The sequence below is a fragment of the Phalacrocorax aristotelis genome, chromosome 10 (genome assembly GCF_949628215.1).
Source record: "Phalacrocorax aristotelis chromosome 10, bGulAri2.1, whole genome shotgun sequence".
Lineage (NCBI taxonomy): Eukaryota > Metazoa > Chordata > Aves > Suliformes > Phalacrocoracidae > Phalacrocorax > Phalacrocorax aristotelis.
In genome coordinates, this window is record NC_134285.1 from 20901861 (window position 1) to 20923209 (window position 21349).

The 21349-nt window shown below is 39.5% G+C and overlaps 1 protein-coding gene across 1 annotated transcript in view; it reads left to right on the top strand.

The window, feature by feature from the left end:
• STARD9 (StAR related lipid transfer domain containing 9) overlaps nucleotides 1–21349 on the top strand; it is a 121387-nt gene that overhangs the window by 54531 nt on the left and 45507 nt on the right. The window contains exons 4-14 of the mRNA XM_075105676.1: nucleotides 5402–5518; nucleotides 7622–7654; nucleotides 7740–7801; nucleotides 8414–8526; nucleotides 13844–13913; nucleotides 15696–15768; nucleotides 16683–16750; nucleotides 17717–17814; nucleotides 18024–18224; nucleotides 18632–18729; nucleotides 20930–21007. Of these exons, the coding sequence (XP_074961777.1) occupies nucleotides 5402–5518; nucleotides 7622–7654; nucleotides 7740–7801; nucleotides 8414–8526; nucleotides 13844–13913; nucleotides 15696–15768; nucleotides 16683–16750; nucleotides 17717–17814; nucleotides 18024–18224; nucleotides 18632–18729; nucleotides 20930–21007 (1011 nt within the window). The remainder of the gene's footprint in view (nucleotides 1–5401; nucleotides 5519–7621; nucleotides 7655–7739; nucleotides 7802–8413; nucleotides 8527–13843; nucleotides 13914–15695; nucleotides 15769–16682; nucleotides 16751–17716; nucleotides 17815–18023; nucleotides 18225–18631; nucleotides 18730–20929; nucleotides 21008–21349) is intronic.

Genomic DNA, 21349 nt, shown 5'->3' on the forward strand with positions numbered 1-21349 from the left:
CCAAAGTAGAAAAGCCAGGAGTGCAGAGAGGAGGCAAATTCTGGAAGTTGGGTGCAGAGGGCAGACAGAGTGGACAGGAGCAAGGTAATTACTGTTTAGTAGCACAAAAGACATTTGGAAGAGGGTCCCATTCTTCCATCTTTTAAAAGGCTGTATGACATGCAGTTCATGACGCAGGTTTAAATTACAGGGAAATTCTTTGTGGCCTGCCAGAGCTGAGAATCAGTCTGCTGTATTAGATGCAAGGCTTGTATGCATCTCCACTGGTAGTTTGCAGCTGCTGGAGCAGTTGCCAGCGTCCCATGTTCTGACTGGGCAGACATATCCTCTTCCCCAAAGCAGTACACCTTGTGTCCCAGCTCTGGACCAAGGACAGCTGTGAGTGGATGTGAAGGTAGAAGATACATGAGAGGATGGCAGGATGCAGCGGAGGGGTGGTGGGTGCTGAACTATCTCTGAGAGAGTTGCAGGAGGCACAGGGGAATGGGGATTACCTATAAACCACTAGTTGCAGTTTGGTGTAACTGGTGAGTCTTTATTGGCCTGCACAGTCAGTTGAGTTGTGAGCTCCTGGCTTGTCCTTGTTCAGCATACAGATTTACTGTAAGGGATTAGTTAAACAGATTTCTGAGCTCCTGAGGCTGATCTATGGGTTGTACAATGTCAAGGACCTTGACTTACATCCTGCATTGATTGATGACGCCTGCTAAGAATGTTACAGTGATTTGCATTGCTGCTCTTAATGCTCAGATGATTTGCCAGATATCTTTATTGAAGAAAAACAGATTACTCTGTCGTAGCAATATTGTAAATAAGGGGCTGACCTCCTTCTTCACCGGGACTAGAGGGAGTGCATCAGTATTACTGAAAGGAGGAACTTCAGAATCATCATGTCTAGCGAGTAGCTTGCTCTGTTTATCACTGTGCTCTAAAGCAGTGGCTTGCTTATAGTAGTGTGCTGTTCAGCTCTGGCTGTTACCTGTGGCTGCTTCTTTAGCTAGAAGATTGACATGACTATTGCTGAATCACTGGAACAAACAGTGACTCTCGGTTCAGAAGCAGAAACTATGCTGGGACAGTATAGGGATACATTGCATAATGTGGCCAAATGCAATTAGGTTACTAAAACAGAAGCAGTAAATCAGGAGCAATGGAAGACTTGGAAGATGTTGTAAAAGGGATCTCAGGGCCAGTTTGTGCAGGCCTTCTTCATGTAAGAAATCCCATTGCAGTCAGATCCACTGAATCCCACTGATCAAGTAACAAAAGCAACAGGGCTAATTGCACAGCTTCATACATTTTTTTTTTTTTCATTATTTTTAAGTAGGATCCCGTAGATACAAAAACAGATGTTGAAGCACTGCTGCAGGCAGTCTCCAAAAAAACCCAACCTCTTGCCTAAACCCTTCAGTTACATTTTCTCACAGCTGAGAAAGCAACTCTCAGGGACAAAGTGCTGCCTGTGATCTTATTTTATACCTTCCGTTATGTACTTGATTTATAAGGAACAATTTTGTTTCAGTTCTGGTTGTGGAATTGGGAAACATTTGTATCTGAAGTGGGTAACAGAAGCACCACTTTCATGATGGCTCTGAGAGGGGTTTATAGCGGTAACCCCATTCTGCCCTGGAAGGAAGAAACTTGCTTTTCCCCTTACCGTATCAAATGCCACTTTTCCTCCTTGCCTCCAAGGTTCAGAAACTGCTTCTAATTGTTGCTCTGTTTTTTTATCTTTCTCTTGCCTGGTGCTTTGAATGTATAGCTGTCTAGCTGTCTTAGCTGTCTTTCAATTTTTTACTGAGCCCTTTTTTAAGCCGCCTTTGATGCTAGCACTCAGGCTATTAAAATCCCTGGGGATAAACTTCCCTCTTCTCCTCTTCCCTTAAACTATGCACTCTTCTTCCATAGTGTCACCTTAAAAATGACCTTTCCAAGTGCTTCTCAGTAGCTTTCTTCTCTACCATTCATTTCTTAAGCCCCTTCTCTGTCTTTCTGTGCGCTTCTGGGTTCTTTATACAGATTCTAAACCTTTGTGATGGCAAATAATGTATATCCATGCCTCTGTATATACTGGTACTTGTAAAAGTAGTGTGATAATATTTTTTATTTTAAATTTGGGCAATTTAAATTTGGGCAATTTTTAAATTTGGGCAAGGTAAAAGTGGTAGATTGGCCTCTTCAACATAACTTCTGTCTTGCAAATATGTCAATTATTTGTTCATTTGTTCATCAACTATGTACCATAGACTTATTTTGCTAATTTCTCCTTCCTGTCCATAAAAGTTGACCTTCTTATGGCATATTGTCCTTGGTAAGAAATTACTAGCCAGATGTGCGGCAAGTTAACTACTACTTCTCAGTGTATATTCTGGACTTCTGGCTTTGATCTAATTATTCAAGACCCTATATAAGTTGTTTGCACTAATAAACTTGATTCAGTTAAGGGTTGTATAAGGCCACTCCCTTCTGTGGACTCCAGGACCTGGGGATTCCTCTTGCCCAGCCCCTGGAGGCCAACCTTGTGTGCCTGGACTCCTGGAGGTCTCTCCATCCTACACTGATGGATGCAGCAGCTGCTTTCCCCTGTGCAAGTTCAACCAATAGGGAGTCTCACTGTGTATGCCAAAACCACAAACACTTACAAGGACAGAGGATGCAGGACACTGATGCAGCTGCCTACGCAGAAGGCACTGCCTTCCACAGCACCCACATATAACACTGCCAGCACTCATATGAAACACAAGCATAGACAGCCGTGTCCCCTTCTTCCTATCCAACTGCTCAGGATTGAAGTTTGCTAGTGAAAACACACAGACCCTTGCTTTTTAGGTCTGCAGAGCTGATCCCTCAAATACCAACATGGGCCCTCTGCTTATCTGATAATGTTGCCTGGACCCTGATCTCTGTTAACTGCTCTACAGGCTTTTAACTTGCCTGATAGCCAGCTTGCTGCTCACTAGCAAGCATGTGTACACTCACGAGTACCCCTGCCACCCTGACTATCAGCATGGGCTCTATTCCCATTTAATATTTCTGCCTGGACTCATGACCTCCTGCTGACCTGCTTGTCCACTTTAAAGTCTGTTAGCGAATTATACACCCCCACGTGGATGCATATCAGCTCTCCAGCCCCCCACCCTCTATGCCAGTAGCTGGTACACAGGCCCTGTGGGCAGCGCTTCCCCGCTCTAGGTGCTGATGCCAAGACCCTCATTCGCTTCACCTCAGCAACCCCAGTAGCTGGCATCTGGAACGCAGACCCTGGGATTCATGGTCCCCTCTCCAGCTGCTGGCAGACACCCTCACACCGCTCCAGTCCCCCTAGTAGCTGGGACATAGACCCTGTCATGCATAGCCCCACTCACATTGCTGGCACTTAGACTCCTACTTGCTGCAGTTACTGGCACCACAGATGATGGGGGACACGTTACCTGAGGTTGACTTCAGTTGCTGACCTGAATTTACTCTGCCCAGCGTCCCTGGTAGCTGGTGTCCTGGACCCACGCTCCTTAGGTCCATGGCCCTGTGGCTACCAACACTGAGCCTCTCACTGGCTTCATTTGCTGGTACCACTGATGTGATGGCACTATCACCTGAGGTCTTCTGACTCCATTGCTGGTTCCAAATCCACTAGTCTCTCCAGCTGCTGGTATCTAGTCCTTACAGCACTCACACATGGGGTAGAGCATGTGGTTACATGTAGAGATCATCAAGAAAGGATTTAATAACAAAAAAGGACAGACAGTGGTGATCAGACACAGCACTCAGTCAGACAAGTGTACTGATCTACTTCTGCTTACATGGGACCACCTCCTTTTATACCCCCTTCTCCTTCCTGACCCCCTCACCTTAAACATTGATTAATAAGTTTTGCATAGCCCTGCAGACCCCCCTCAAATATCCCAAATCCTCCTGTCCCTCTTGTTTCCCCAGGCATTGGTAATTATGAAGTCCAGGTTGGCTCACTCCAAAGTTATGCTTCAGTTTCTTAATGGCCTGTCTAGTAGTGACTGGAGAGTTTGTCGCTGTCTCTATTATTCCTTATCTATTACATTTGTGTCCATGTGTTTTTGTTGTTTATGACTTTCACTATTGCTCTTTGAATGGAAAAGTTCCTTGATCTGGTAATCCGAATGAAGCAGGTGCTCTGTCATGCCACGTTCCCTTATGAATACAGGCACGGGTAGCTAAATTTTGTCCAATGAGAGTATTATTGATTCTTTGGCTAGAAATTAGCATCTGTCTAGTTTGAGTTGAAATATGATCTGAAAAGAAAAGTCTTAGGAGATGATTTTTAACCTCTTTTCTGGGAAGGTTTAGGTAAAGTGGTGATATCCATGAAATATGTTTTACTATTGATTTTATATCAGGTTCAGTACGTTTATCCGTCCGTTGGAGAAGCAAACGACCTGGCAGTGGATGAGATTTCACAGAATTGAAACACTGAAACTGTATGCATTTCTCTATATATACTGGCTAGTTTTTTATGTGAATGGCAAAACCATTAATACTTGTAACATTCCTTTTGAAAGGCCAAAGCTGTGCTGAGGGGTTGGCAGCCTGCCTGCTGGAACCTTTTGATCCACCGTGCACTTCCTAACAAACCTTACCAGGTGTCCTTTCTGCTGGTCTATGGCAAGGCTTTGATGTGCTGAGAACGTGGTCACAATGTGGGGCAGCTGTGTCTCCAAAATAGGAACAGGGAAAGCAGAAGGGATGTTCAGATCTTGCTGTATGGGTAGTCTGGCTGTGATGGTCCAGCTTTTGCAGCCACAGTGGGACCAGTGCAAGATTTGGAAGCCCCAAGAGACTGACACTGATTTGGTGATAACAGTTCCTGGCTCTGTGTTACGATGAGCAGGAGAAAGCACATCACTGTGTGTGGGGCATGAACAGAAAAGAAAGCATTTGGTCTTTGGTGGTGTCACTTGCTGACCAGATGGGTCAGATAAATATATTGCTTGGATGAGGTTTGCTTGCAGGGTATGGGTTCGCTTTGCTTTTGACCTGTAAATCTGATGCCTAATGCTCCTATTAATGTCATTGCGTCAAAGAGCCTTGATCATGCTCTTCTGTCAGATTTATGCTGAGGACTTTAAAAACTTGGGATGGGGGAAAGCCTCAAGAATTCATATGATCCAAGTATAAAATAAGAGATAGCAGGCAGGGAAGCACAATTAAATGCTACTGCTCGGTGTCAGCACTGTGCTTGGCGTACCAGCGTCTGGCGGAAGATCTAACAAGTGACTGCTGGACACTTAATACTGTGTTTGATAAATTAAAAAGACAAATACTGTGAAGATCTTTGTTCCCAGGGAGATATTAAAGCTGGAAGTAATGCAGAGTGTTTATAGGGAGGCATAGTATTCAAGGACTGTTTTGTTTCTTTTGGTCTTTCCAGGTGTTCCAGGACCTTGGCACTTCTGTGTTGTCGGGTGCATTTAGAGGATTCAACATCTGCCTCTTTGCATATGGACAGACAGGTTCAGGAAAAACTTACACAATGATGGGAACACCTGTGAGTTACACCATTCATCTTACTCTTAGGGTTGAGGGCAGGATGTCCAGCAGAAACACTTCATTATTTTTAAACTGTGATTATGATGCTTGTTGAGCAGAATGCTTATACATGTTTTATTTGGTATTTATATATATAAAATGAGAGTTAAGTCTTTACATTTAGGTAGATAATGTAGCATCAGCTAAAAATACTAGAAAATATGGTGTAGTTTAAATATTTATTTTAGATAACCTTCATCTTACTATGTATGAATCTTATCACCATGTTAGAGGACAAAAAAGAATCTATACCCCTGAATAGTTCTGGTTTTTAGAAACATATAGCTCGCAATAATACTAAATACTATTTCTCATAGAATTTTTTGAGCTATGCTGAAATTGAATTACTTTCACAAATAAAACCGGATACAATTCACACGAATACTTTTGTAACAGGCTTCCCTATCTACTTGAGACATTTATCTGTCGCAAAAGTTATCCTGTGGCCTGTGTGAACTAATACTTGCTTCACTTCCAGTTTTGAAATGTATCTGAATGGTGTTTGCAGAAGCTGTTACATTTTGAGATTCTTGTCTACCAGGAACACTTGAAGCGCATTTTAATCTTGGTACTCAAATCGATGGAGTCAGCTGAGGATTTTCTGCATTCTGCTGCAGCACAAGGCAATTTGATCTCTATCCATAAATATTCTTGGCTGTTGGTGCAACAAACCTCTAAAACCCAAAAATTTTATTTAACAGTTTGTGTGAGTGGACGACTATTTCCTACATCCGTGAGATTCCATTTTTAGGGTGAAATAAGAGTAAAATTTCTTTAAACCCTGAAGATAAGAAAATGACTGTTCTGGCATGGTTTGTGCTTTTGACAAGAGTTTGGATTTTTAAGATTTCATTTTCCCCACAGACATCAGCAATAGGACTTTGTTAAATCATGACTTGATTCTCTATTCATTTTATTCTAAATCAAGCTTAATTCCACAAAAGCCTGAAGAATTGTTAAAATTGGGGTTAACGGGTGACAAACTAGGATATTTGTATTACATTATTTTGAAAACATCTTAGCAGTTCAGAATGGCCACATCTTGAAATTATCATTATTGCTTTCCAAGGAAATTTCCAGGTGTGGTGTTACTAAGAGATTTCTGGCTTATAAAGTGATTTCTTTCTCCAATGGAATCCTGCTTTGATCTGATCTTTAATAGCACATATTCACTGTGAAACAGTGTTCAGAACTAGGAAGAAACAAGTGTTTGGTATAAACGGAACTTTTGTCCACAGTGGTCCACTTGAGGAACCTGGACTTTCTCCCTGCAACACCATTTCAAGAGTGCCTTCTAAGAGCCTTTTGTGCTATTCAGCAAGCAGATTTCATCTAAGCCTGAGAGTCTTTCTCAAGACGCATTGGCACTGTCATCACTAAAGTGTGAGCACTCATGTCAGAAGGACAGTTCACACAAAAACACACCGTTAGTTCAGTGTTGTGTAGACTGTTTGGGCAAAGTTTAAATTGGCTGGTTTGGGTAGTGTTAGCAGCCCATATCTTGTTCTCTCTGAGAGACCAGATTTATAAATCTAGACCATAAAGCTGTTCCAAGCCCTGTGGTGCTATAACATGAAGAAATAAAATTAGAATGAGGGAAAAACAAAACATTCATGACCAATCCAACTAGCTTCAGTGTTGGCCTGGCTTCATCTAGACTGCAACACCTCTGACATAGGCATGTCCAGTATCTTTCCATTAAACATCGCTTGGATTTAACCCAAGCCTCTAAACTTCTCATTGATGCTGTGTAAGTTGCACTCAAATGACTTTTGCTATAAATAGCATTTGCACTGAAGCTAAGACAGCTGACATTACGCAGCACGTGTGTCCCTGCAGTGTTTCACATGCAAGATGCTTTGTCTGGAGTAGTAGAGTGTTGCCACGCTGTTCTGAACTGCACGTAAGAGTGGTTTGTATTGTAATCTACCATACAGTCATTACTTTAATGCTGTGCTACGATTCTGTCCTTTTCTTATAACTTGGCTTTTATTTAAAAAAGAATTTTGCCAGATTGATAGCAACTATATGGTTTAATATTTTTTTTGTTTATTATTTCAAGGCATCCATTGGGCTGACACCTCGTATATGTGAGGTACTTATTTTCTATTTCACTTGCATTTGTGCGGTTAGATTTTATTGATGGATTTAAAATTTACTTAAACTTCCGGTTTGTGCAGGGCCTCTTTTCAAGGAAGGATGATTACTCAGACCAGACAGCATCTTGCAGAGTAAAGGTCAGGTACGTGTGTCACTGTTTTGGGCAATGCTCTAATGCTTTCAGCAACATATTCCTGTAACCAAACAAAGCAGAGACTAGTTTATTTTGTTCCTGTTTGCTCCAATGGTAATAATTTTGGAACAAGGAGGAGAACACAAAGAAAGGATGAAAAAGCGTTGGGTTTAGTTTCTATCTCAGTATAGTTCTTTGGTTGCTTTCTGTTCACTTTTGTGTACGCAGCTGAAATAGGTGTGTGTTAAACAATATGTAAATTTTTTAACTCTTAAATTTGAGCTGTAATCCTACATTTGATTCTTATTCTTCGTTCCCATTGATCTAATGAAGCATTATGTTTGGAAATTTGGGAATTTGAACTCACTAGTGTTAAAAAAACATATTTTATGAATTTTTGAATAAAATACTAAATGTCTCTTGCTTCTTGGAAATTTGCTGCTATGAGTTCTTTCTACATGCGCTGCATGGGAAGGAGCAGTAACAGAGATAATGAAAATTAATTCATTAACTTTATCATAAAAGATCTATGTAAAGTTGAGGTAGCTACTTTGTCTAAATAGATGCTTTATCTTTTTTTTTTAATAGTGTGCATTTAAAAATAAATTTTTTTCTTTTCAGTTTTCTTGAAATCTATAATGAGCGTGTCCGAGATTTGTTAAAACAATCAGATCGAAAGAAGCCTTACACACTTCGAGTCCGAGAACACCCTGAAACAGGACCGTATGTTCAAGGTGAGAGCAGGCTTCACAACTATCATCAGAATTTCAAATCAATATGTATCAGATTTGTGTGTATCTTTGCATATGTTCCTGGCATGATCCTAATTACTTCTACTCTTCAGGAGTTACTTTCCTCAAATATTTTGCTTGTTAGTATGAACATGTGTAATATACTGAAAGCTTTGCCTCTGTTATCCCACTGGCTGGATATCCTGCACTTTTCTGTTTGCCTTTCCAAGCATAGGTCATGTGGAAGCCATAGTGTTTTGCTTTCTTAATCAAGAAATTCACCAACATCAGCTCTGAATGGGTTGTACAGGCCAGCTAAAGGTCCCTCCATACCCGTTTCAGTTCTTGGCAGCAGTATATTTACAAAATAATAATAGTAATAATAAAAAAGTAGGTAAACGCAACTGTTTGGTGTTGCAGGCCAACATGAGAAGCAATTAAAATCTGTATTACCCAGGTGAGAACACAATAAGCTTCATTTTCCTTCATTGAACTGAAAAAGTGCAGGATGGGGAATGTAGGTGCATTATATGATTAAAAACATCTCACACTTTTTAATTCACACTTGCAACAGCAGCCCGTCTGGTAGCTTTGTGTTTTCTAATGAATCGTACTTTTCAAATCAGGTGACAGAGAATGGATGAAAAAACCCCATACGCATATCTTTTCCATTTCCATTTGTCTGTCTTATTTTAGTTATCTTCTCTCTCGTTGTTTTTTTCCAGTTCATTTCCACTTTTGATTGGTGTCTTCACTTCAGGGTCTTAGCTTTAAATTGAAGTTTGGCCATTGTTATCTGTAAATTGATTAGCTCCTGGTATAAAGTTTGCCTGCTACATTGCGTGTTTCTGATCAACAACTGACAAAAGGCATGTCCCTGAAAATCAGTGCACCAGTGCAAAATCGTACAGAGTAGCTTTACAGTGGAGAGCAGAAGGAAGAGTCTCTTCGAAACTGATGCAGGTTTCAAAAATGGGTGAGTTTGTTTAGAAAGTAAATGCAAATGTTTCCTTTCCAGTGTGCCTTATATCTAGTGGGCAGAATTCCAGAGTTGCCTCTGGTATCACTGACTCTGCAACTGCTTGGCTGGCCACCAAATAGGTAGTAACACCTGGGAGGTATGCAAAATACATATCACACCAGATTTTACTGGTCCTGTGACATCATATCAAATACTGATTTTTTTTCTGGCTTTGAAATAGAGGTGTTGTCTCTGTTTTGTAGATTCCTTCCGTTCTCCACAGGTCACCTTTCTCCCTGTCCTTTTCTTTATCACAGCATTACATGTCAGACTGTTATCCCCACTTCAGAGATTAAGCCAAGATGCGACAACAGATAGTGTGACTTGACCTTGTGATTGAATGGAGCCTGGAATCCCCAGCTTTCATTCCTTGGGCACCTGCAGTATTGGTCACAGTACATCTAACAGCCAATGGTTGTTACCAATTCCTCCTCTCAAAATTTGAAATAAGCACTTGGGAAGTGTTTAACTTGCATGGTCCTATACACAGGGGACTATCTGGCATTCTGGTAATTTCAGCTGTGCTTTCCCAGCACATCAGCATCCTGTTTAAGGAGAGCTGGAAAATAGATGAATTCATGGTCTCATTAGTATGGCAAACTTATCATTCTTTGAAAAGCAGATTCATAGACATTTGGCCTTTATTGAGGTCTTTCCAAGATTCTCTTTCTACCTGCTTGTTATCGGAGAATTGGTGGAGTACAGATACTAATTATTTTCTTTTAGCAGCTGCTCATTCACCACACAAGAAAAGGCCTTTAAACTGCTTCCTTCCTTGGCAATTTCCATCCCTTTTCTCAGGCCTTATATCTCCGGTGATTCCTTGGCTGCATATAATGGAGTTTCCTTGTTTTAAAAGAAAATGAAGTTATAGCTTCTGCCAATGGGCTGGCTTGCCTTTTGTCACTATTTTGTCTTCATCTGGAACTTTCCAGGCCAAATGTGTCACTTCTTTTCCAGTTTGTTTTTGTCTTTGTTTTGTTTTAAATTTAATTTTACACCCTCTGAATAAGGATTTTATACTTAGACACAACTAAAAATTTTAAGTGGAACAATTTTATGTTAGAGTTCTTAAATATCCAAAAAATGTTCTCAGCTGATTAAATTTTATAAAATAAGAGGAAAGGACAATGGGAAAAGGTTAACCTACGTAATATTTGCCATCTTTGGCCACAATTGTAAATCCAGTATGAATGTTTTAGAAGATTCTCTCCCTCTTTATCTTGTGACAGCCTCCAAAAATCACTGTGTTAATGCCTGTAAGAAAAATTTTAAATTTCATGATAAATGTGATTCACATTTTTAGCAAAACCGATTACTTCATTTTTCATGCGTGTGATTTCTCTGCTGAAGGCATCATGGCGTGTAATTAAATGCTGTTGTGAAAGCGTATGAACAGAAGTGATTTCACGCTGATGAGTCAGTGGCTTAGGGCAATAGTCGGATGACATAGTTCTTTTTTTAGATATGGGTATATAAGTATGTATTAATAAATACGATTACGTACAGTTTACGCAATTAAGAGCTGTAACAGTTTAGTTGAGACAATCCTGGCATCTTTTCGGAAGAGGGACTAATAAAGAAGGTATGATTACATAGCTCCTTTTGGAACTGCACTCATTAGCTCACATAAAAAATAACCAGCAGTGAGAAAGTGCAGAGGTCTTTTGAATGCATGTGAGAAGTACAGTCATCTTGATTTTAATAACGTCAAATTCAAGAAAATGAAATGGTTCACAACACTGGTACAAAACACCCTTCTCAACTGCAGTAATATATTGCTACAGTCAACAATTGCTGATCTCTGTAATGAGGGCCTTCTATGTGCTGCAATAGCCTTTGGCAGTTTTATATGTAGTCTCTCTGTGCAGGATCAGAGCTCAAGAATATTGCTTCCAATAGCAAGATGGCTGAGATCAGAATTATCAGCAAGCTTACTAGTAGGGAGCTTGTTTTGTATTCCCCTTCCAGGCAATTTGCTGTGTGGGAGGAAAATGGTGAATATCAGCAAAGCTCAGAACTTTTCCGTTATTTCCCATGGATCCAGTATCTCAAGGACTAGTATCTGTATCTGCATCATACTTCTTGTAAGGCATCAGCAATTTTAAGGTTTGCTGAGTTTGAACAGGAGCTCCCCAGTGGACTGTTAGTTTGTCAGTTGTGTGTTTGGTGTCAATGATATCCAGAGCACAGCCAGCACTGGATGAAGAACAGAGAAGAAAATCAGAAACCTTAAGCCCTTTAAGGATGCTTAGGTGCTCTAGGCAATGCATTTTCCATTTGCAAGTCCAGTCAGGAAGTCCCAGCTCTGAACACTAAGTATTTTGAATAGTTTCCAGCCCATCATTTTTCCACGTAAAGGCTGTGAGATTGTAGCCTTTAGAATGCTGGAAGTGTTTCAGTGCTTTGGGTTGGAATAGTTTCAGACTTCTCCCTCACAGATGGTTGCACTGTTAAGGAAAATCAGGAAATGATGCAATCTATTTTGTTACTCTGAGACAGATTTCTGGGGGAGATCCTTTCTTACTCCAAGGCAGATTTCTAGACGAGCAAGTGTTTTTGATCTTTCTGTGGGATCTTTCTAGAGCCAACAGAATACTTTGTAATTTCTTTTCAAACAACATCTAAAATATTTCATTTCTCTTCTGGAAAAATGAAATGTTTTGAACTCTGCTAGATTCACTATTCCAATACTTATGGAAATATAAGTGGGTAAGAATTTCTTCCATGCCTCCATTTTAAAACTGGATTTTTAGTCAGTTAAGTCAGACCCTGTAAAAGGGTCTGGGAAAACAATATATGATAGTTTCCATATTCTGAGCTTTGAAGATCCCAGTGCTGTTGGAAAAATAACGGGCCTCTTTCTCCGATGGAAAATGTGATGACTTCTGGAATTAATGTATTGTGAAGGGACTCTAGAGAGCAGAAGAAATGCTTTTGTTTGAAAATCACCCTATACTTTGTGCATGTGTGAGTGTCTGTGCATGCACACTGCTGTTAGGGGCTGTTTTTTTGAAGTGTGGGTGATCCAAATTTTTTTTTTTCTTTATGTGTATCAGTTGTTAAAGGACTGAAATAAATTGCTACCTTTGGCTTGGATTTTGCTTTCATTTAAAGTTAGGCAAGCCGAGATCATGTAAGGTTAGACTCTCTCTAACAATGTCAGAAGTACTTATTTCAGTTTAGTTGAATTTTGTGTTCATCTTGACTTACATTCTAGTAGTAGATAGATTATTTGATCCAAATAAATGAAATTTTTCTGTACTCTGGCTTCATCCACACTTTTGTGGCCTGCAATAAAATAAACAAAACCTAAGTCAGTGCGGGGGGAGGAAGTAGCTCTGGATTCCAGCTCTGAGATAAAACTTTCCACAAAGAAGTGTTTTACTAGGTATTGTATGACGAAGGCTTGCTTCACAGCTCAGGTGTTATTTTGGGGGCCGCTGCAATACAAATGATAACTAATCAGCACCATAAAATGCAAACGAGGCATATTAAACTGGATTTATGTAAAGTACAAGCCTGTTGAGGTTAATTTTGTGTGTCTGCTGGAATTTGCGTTTTGCCAGGGGCTGTGGCAGTGCCACTACAGCGCAGCAGCACGCTGCCCTCCACTGGGGCCCTGTTAGTCACAACCACGGTCCGACACAGCATGCTCTGCGGGGCACGCGTTCTTTCATTTGTCTTCAGTGGTTTTTTCCCCACTTAAAAATAAAATAAAAATAAAAAAAAACCCTGAAACCACAAGATACGAAAAGGCTGGATATTTCATATCGTTATTTGGGTACCCTCTGGGGAGAAAAGACTGTGAAGACTTCTAAGTGTTGCAGGCTGAAGCCTAGTTAAATAAATTGTAAATATTCACAGGGGTTGGCTCCCAATTCTGTTAGTTGCATGAGCAGAGCCGTTGTCCAGAGGCAATGGCAAAAAGCTTCTTTACAGGATCTGTACCCAATTAGTAGCAGTGACATAGCTGAAAATTTCCTATGGAGTTTCAGTTATACTGTTGTTAAATACAGTTGTTCTGCAGGCAAGTTAGAAAAAGGTCTGCACTTTGAAGGTACAAGGTGTCTCTTTATACTGGCGTCACTGCGTGTGAAAGATGGACTGCATTTTTTAATTTTTTAAAAATAAAATAGGTTTTTAAAAAATGAAATAGTTACTGTAGTTGAAAGACTGCTTGTATAATAGACTGGCATCCCAGCAGAATGTCCTTATGCTCCTGATGTTGGGTAAATTGTTGGGTAAACTGACTGAAACAGAAAAATATACATTTAACTCTCTTTAAATCTTTGGCAGGATTGACTCAACATTTAGTTACAGACTACAAGCAAGTTGTAGAACTTCTAGAAGAAGGAATAGCTAAAAGGTATTTTATAAAGCAAACTAGTTCCATCTTTATTTAACACTTCTTTCACCATGTGTTGATTTCATTGATTTCATGATTTTACTGACAGTGTTGCCAGTGCTTTGTCCTGACAGGATGTCAGTTTTGCAGATCCTGCACAACATACTCATAAGACGTACGTGTCCTCATATTAACCACAATAAGAGCTACAAGGACTCACGGAGTTGTTTCTTCAAAACTGATACCATGCTGACTTACCCACAAAATTCAGCCATCTGTCTGGGATAAAAAAATGCATGCCAGTAAAACATTTTGTGTAAACAGACTTCCATTTTTCTCCTCCACTTACTCATGACACTTTAGACTGTGTAGCTTTCAACTCACTTGTTAGTGTAACTGAGTGATTTAAAACTGCTGAAAAGATAGTGTATCTATATTTAATTTCTAAAAGTATTTGTTTTATAATTATTTGTTTTAATTTTTATAACTGTTTTTTAAGCTCTTAGTCCAAATCATGTACATTTGCTACAAGAGAAATGTAGGAATTGGCACACCAGCGAAGCCAATGACTTCGGCTCTCCTTAGTCAAGACACTTTTTTACATTTTCAACAGGGAGCCTTGGATATCAATACAACTGCTATTACAGTGATGGAAGAGAGTTATATTTGAAAGGATTCTCCAAATACAAATCACAGTTCCAAAATTGATATTAAGTCTTATCATAAGAGAGGTTGAGATTTTAGAATATCAGTGATGCTGGGAAGTAAATAAAAACTAAGCTGTATTATCACAAAAACACAGAATATACATACAGGATTAAATTTTGCTACTTCTGCTTGTAGTGATCAATGGATGCAACTATGGTAAGACAGGACTTTTTCCGAACAACAATGAATTCTAGTCTGTCTACTAGTGTAATCCTACAGTCGTCTCATTGCTAAGGAAACAGAAGATGTATAGAGAACAAAATCAGAGGTTCAATATTTTGTGTGTAAGTTTTTGTGATGCTGAAGTTTCAGACTTTGTCACTTGCATGAACCCAAGCAATTTCTCTTTCTGAGTAACTTTTCAAAAACTTATTTGGAATATACAGAAAACTCCGATTTACCTATAGTCTTTATTTTTAGTAAATATTCTGCAGCATATTTATTAGCACATTATAAATGCAAAAAAACCCCTAATTTAAAACATCTGCAGTCTGGGAAATTATGCCAAATGAACGTCAGCAAGATCTTAGGGATAAAGAAGGTGGGGAACAGATAGCAATTGCCCCATATGGATGGAGGCAGGAGAGAGCAGATGGGGTATATGACAGCTCGAGGTCTGACTATTCAGTAATGATGGGAGGTCAAGCTCCCCTTGACATGGGTGGTGCCTTTCATGGGGGAGAGGGCAGCTCCTGCACTAACAACCAGAGTTTACTGAAGCCATTTTTTTTATCAGTTGGTTTTATCAGGCCACCTCCAGCCCTGCTCTGGCTGCACCTGTCCTTTATAAAATGTACATATATGATTTTCATCAAGTATGATTTCAGTCCTATTATTTTTTTTTACTCTTGACACTTAGCAAGACTCAGTCTCAAATGCTTAAGAATAAAATTTTTAAAACACAGGAAATACAAATTTACAAATTTCCAAAAGCACAGCCCTGGTGCTGTGTAAAGCACAATGACCAATGAATCTAGACAATATTATTAGAACAGTTAAACATATTAAAATGTATACCACATGCCACAGTGAAATTGAATATATGAATGAAGGCATATAAGCCTTTGTAATTGAATGGTTTGTTCTTCTTTCTAGAATCACAGCAGCTACACATATTCACAATGCCAGCAGCAGATCCCATGCTATCTTCACCATCCACTACACTCAGGTTAGCTAAAAATAATCCAACTTCCTTTCCTCTCCACTCTCAAAAAGCATTGTTCAATGTGTTGTGCATTGTTTAATTGTCACTGTTTTGTGCTGTTTGTCATAATCTTGGTGGAAGCTGTTATTTATTTCCTTTGGATCACACTGCAAATATGTTACACTGTACACAACCTGATGTGTTGAGTGTTTACTGAAGTATGCTTGTTCCTTTGTGCAAGCTTACAGCGAGAAATGATTCCAAAGAGTAACTGTAAGAAGAAATGTTTAAACTTTTTATCACCCCTTTGAAATGCAATACCCCTTTCAGGATGCTGTGAAAATTACATGTGAATATGTTTGAAGTTATACTTTGTCACACTTGTTTAGGATCCTTAATTGAAGTATAGCATTGGTTTAACACTTACCAAAATTTTCTATCTGTCTGGCTTTTCAGATGTGCTCATCTCTTTAGCTTTTGGCATCCAGTACTCTCCCAGAGACAATGCACTCTTTCTCTTGAGGAATTACATCCTTCCCTGGCAGGGAAGCCATTCAGTGATCCAATAGACCTTTTCTATCTCACACTTCTAACATCCTGTAATCACAGAACGTTTTGGGATATTTTTTCAGAAGTTTCACAAAAGACCTTTGGAATACGTTAGTGGAAAATAGTTCTACAAGTTCTACAAGAAAGCCTTTCACAGTTGCTAGGCAGTAAGTTTTTTTTTCAAGAGGAAATCGGAATAAGAGGGTAGTTTGTCAGTTGAGAAAGCTGTGGATTTAATGGTTTGAACATAGTCAGTGGGGCAAAGTCGCAAAGAAAGGCAGTGAGACAGTCATATGTACAACTCAATTTCAAACAAAAGAGCATATCTATTTTATTTTCATTAATTAATTAAGAGGAATAATCTTCCTTATTTATATTTTTCTCTTCAGGCTATATTGGAGAACAATCTCCCCTCTGAAATTGCAAGCAAGATCAACTTGGTGGACCTTGCAGGCAGGTAATAATACACTGAGGGGCAAAAAGGTAATTTTCTCTGAAGATGGTGGTAGTATCGCCTTTAAAGATGAAATTTAATGTTTTAAAACTTCATTAAACTAACAGTAAGCCTGACTTGTATACAGTAACAAGGAATGTTGAGCTAATGTTGTCTCTGTCACCTGTTCCTCCGTATTGGGTATTGGATTTCTTTGGGGAAGGGAATTCCTGAGTCCTCAGATCCATTGCTATGCTGTTGTATACGTTTAAGGTAATTCCATTCAACCCTGTATTCTTATGAAGTGGCTTTTCCAGTAGCTACTGGTGGAATTACCAAACCTGAGCTTGAAAAAAGAGAGAGAAAAAGGAATGTATTCTTCATGACTGCCTAGCATTGTTGGGAGAAAACGTTCATATCTTACTGCTTATGTTGTTCATGTTCCGGAAGTTCATAAATTCTCTGATCTTAGCTATGCATTTCAGTAAGGAACATGTGGTTATGCTGGATGTGACAGAGAACAGAAAGGCAGAAGTTGTGCTGAAGAGTAATAGAACAGTTGGAGAACAGGACATTTTTCTTTCTGAAGAACATAAATGTCCTGCATGTCTGAGCAGAGACAGTAGTACTGAGGGGATACGTAGACTTTTGCACCAAGCCTACCCTTGCAGAGTTGTGAAATGTATGTTGTTGTTTTTTTAATTCAGAACCACTCTGATTGGGTTGCCCAGTTCAGGCTTGAATTTATGTTTTGATGGGTCTTTAGCAGTAGTTTGTTCCAATGGCCTTTGCTCATGGTTGTTTGGACTTTCTGAACAAGAGAGCAATGTAAACTATTCAAAGCATATGGGTTTTTTTTAATTGCAAAGCTTGCAAATTCTGTTTTCTTGTATGTCAGGAAAATACATAATGCTTTCATATTGATTGAATGTCAATAATTAAGCATTTTTGTTTGGCTTACATTGTCTTTTCCATGCTTGTATGCTACAGTGAAAGAGCTGATCCGAGTTACTGTAAAGATCGAATTACTGAAGGTGCCAATATTAACAAGTCGTTAGTTACACTTGGAATTGTCATCTCCACTTTAGGTAAGTGCAGTGGTTCTTTATGTTGAAGGGTAGTGATAAAAGCATAGGATTCGCTCACTGTGTGCTGTGTCTTAATGTTCATCTATATTTACAACAAACAGAACAGCTGTGTGACATCTTCATAAACTGTAATGACATCTAAGAAAATTAAATAGCCATGACAGAAGAAGATAACCCCTTTCCTGAGCTCTGTGATATTTCTTCTTCAGCACAAAATTCACAGATGTTCAGCAGCTGCCAGAGCATAAACACCATAACAAGCGAAGGGGAGAGCAGTCATGCGGACAGTCCTTCCGCAGGCAGTGTCAGTGGGAGCAGGCGAGCGGCTTACATCCCATACCGTGACTCCATCCTTACCTGGCTTCTCAAGGACAGTCTGGGGGGCAACTCCAAGACCATTATGATTGCCAGTGAGTTTGGTTTCTATTAATTGTTAACATTTTGCACTACATTACCCCTTAAAATACAGCTCCATTGCAGTGAGAAGAGAGCTATCTCACTTAGAATCTGTCCTTGTAAGATTTTCATAAGTACTTCATAGGATACTCAAGGAAATGAAAAGGTGTGCTGATTGTGCATGAAGTTAAGCTGAAGAGTCTTTCCAAGGACATAGCTTGATTTAAGGTGACTTATTCTGTTATAAACACAATCTTGAGAAGGCATTCTCTGCAAGCTTGATGAAATATCCCTAAAGATATTTTTGGGTTTGCTTTTCAAAGAAGCAAGACTGAAAAAAGTCTAGCTTTTTGAAAAGTGATGGGTTAAACAGATTACTTCTTAAAATAGTGTTTCTTTTCTATTTGTTTACTGTCTGTAGCTATCTCTCCTGCCAGCTCCAGCTACAGTGAGACCATGAGTACCTTGAGATATGCTTCAAATGCCAAAAATATTATTAACGAGCCCAGAGTGAATGAGGTGAGGCCTTGAGTTCTGCTTTTCATTCTTGTTCTGTTTTGTTGTGTGTATTATTTAAGGTTTATTCAGGATATCTTCTCTCTGAAAAAAATTCATACCTATTTTTCCCATTTTAATAAGAGATATTACAGAAATAATTTTCTTGATCCCCTGCAGCTTAAATCACTTAGAATTTCCTACCTATTTTACATCTCCACCTCTGTCCATTGAGTTTCAGTCCTCCTTCTCTTTGAGTTGTTATGACATGTATGTTTACCCTATGTCTTTATCCTAAATATTGGTGGAGTTACAGATCTGTTAGGATTATTTGTTATTATTTAACCTGTTACTATAAGCACATAATGCTTGTAACCCTTCCTTTTGGCATGTTAAATGAACCCTGTTAAAGATGCAAAGTCAAGAATTCAAAAGTTAATATGCCAGGCATAAGGTAGCCTATGTAGTCTCAATTTATCTTTTCAGTACACAAAATGATGACGCCTTTAAATATGTGGGAACAAATTTTGCCACAGAACCCCAGCTTCATTCACTGCACAATATAGGCCTGTTCCAGGTATGAATTCTGACTGTATGGCAGATTCATCTGTTTGATTGTGCAGGGGTCCTTCACAGGCTGCGCAAGTTAAAAGGTGGTAGGGTATTAAGGGGAGAGTCTGATGTTGCCTTGGAGGACTGGATTCTGTCACTGCCCCTGCTACAGCATTCTTGTTCAATGCTAGTCCAGGTGCTTAAAGCAAACTTTCAATGTGCGCTTGTTCCTGATTTTCCACCCTTACCCCCAGTCCACATTTATCAAACGGGAAAAATGTAAACCCTCCCAATCAAAGACATGCTGTTAAAACAGGTCGATTAGCAATTGTGGAGGTTTTAGGCACTATAGTGATGAGAACCAGCATAAAAAGATCAATGGGGAAATGCATAATTCTGTCTTCAGCAAAATTCAGACAGCACATGATAATCAAGACCTATGATTACGCATGCTAGAAAGATAAAATTCTTGAATTGCTGTGCTTTAACTGAGCATTCTTCACCTGGCATTCTGCATAAGGCTGCCATCCTACGGCAATAATCATGTAACTTAAGGACTGAATCACAGTGTATCCATTTAAGGGGACTGAATTAAGGTTTCAAAAAAAAATCCTGATTCTATGATTTCCCAATCTTTCAGCAGTTGAGTTTACAACTACAGTAGCGTTTTGTGATTTGGCCTGGGTGTATCAAGATTTTATCCACAGAAGAAAGGATAGAATCTTAGAGATGTACTTCATTTATTTGCTTTCTTAACGATACTCTGTTAAATCTTGGGCAGAAGGAAATCCTTCTAATCTGAGGTTTCACAAATTTAATTTGCACCCATATTACCAGTGTCTCTAGCTAGTTTTTAGACATCATTGGTGGCAGCAATAGTGTATTTGGTTTTGGCAGCAGCAGTTCTCAACTCTGTGGCAGGTCACAGGCAAGTAAACACAATCCTGGGTTACCCTTTTGTTACATACAGCCTCTCAGCCTCCCAGCTTGTGTGCCCATCACTCTCTTGCCCAGCCCGTGCTAGACCCTTAACTCCATCCATTCAGCTAGCTGCCTTCTTCCCCTCACTGCAGACTGACTGGAGCCAAAGTGTCACTGGCAGCCCAGAGAAAATGGACTCTTGACTCAAGAGTTTCCCTGAACTGTCTGCAAAAAGCTGGTTTCCAGAAACTGCCTGTGCAAAGATTGTCACTGTGAAAGTGAGATAAATGCCTCCACACATGGAGGCAGGAAATGCTTTGTGTATCAGCTGCAAGGGCTTTTAATAACATTGTTGGTGACATTCTGACTTAGTCTCCTATAGCCTGATTTTCTCCTCTGCATGACAGAAATAACAGCATTTTTCTGTCCTGATGGGACTATTTTGAAGGTAAATCCATAAAAGTAGTGATGTGTCCAGCTATTGTCATGATGGGAATAAATACTGTGGTAGGTTTCTGGTCAGAAAAGAGATGGAACAAAGTTTATGGGAAAAGAGAACCTGTCAAAGATGGGAACCAACCAGCTGCCTCTAGGCAGTACATCCCAGGGACCTGGCAGCATGGAGCAAAGAGTACTGCTGTGAGTGTGCCTTTCTCCTCTCTTCCTGGCCCTTGGAAGAGCTCTGCATTGATTCTTTAGCTAGAATTTTTTTAAGAATTATTTTTCCAACATCTGCATCTCAATGTTTCAGGATGCAAATGTCAAACTGATCAGAGAACTGCGAGAAGAAATTGATAGGTTGAAAACTATGCTGATGAGCTTTGAACTGGTACGTAGGAACACTTCCAAACTGGAGCTCTAACGGTGCTTTAGGTAGCTACAGTATGTTACTTTTGTCCTATCTGTCTTTCCATGTTTATTGTAACTGGAGGGAAATTAAACTGCTCTCTGAGTGATTTCATAATATAAGACTAACTGCATTTCTGTCATTTCTCCTTTTTCTGGCATTATATTGATAATCCTGAAGTATAAGCAGGTTGTGATGATTAGGAAAGACTTCCTTGCCTGTCTTTCATGCAGTCGGAAAGTTTTGTTATCCAGAAATACCATGAAATAGAAATATTTTACTTGTAGGGATATGGAAGCGCCGAGACAGTACAAAATATCAATC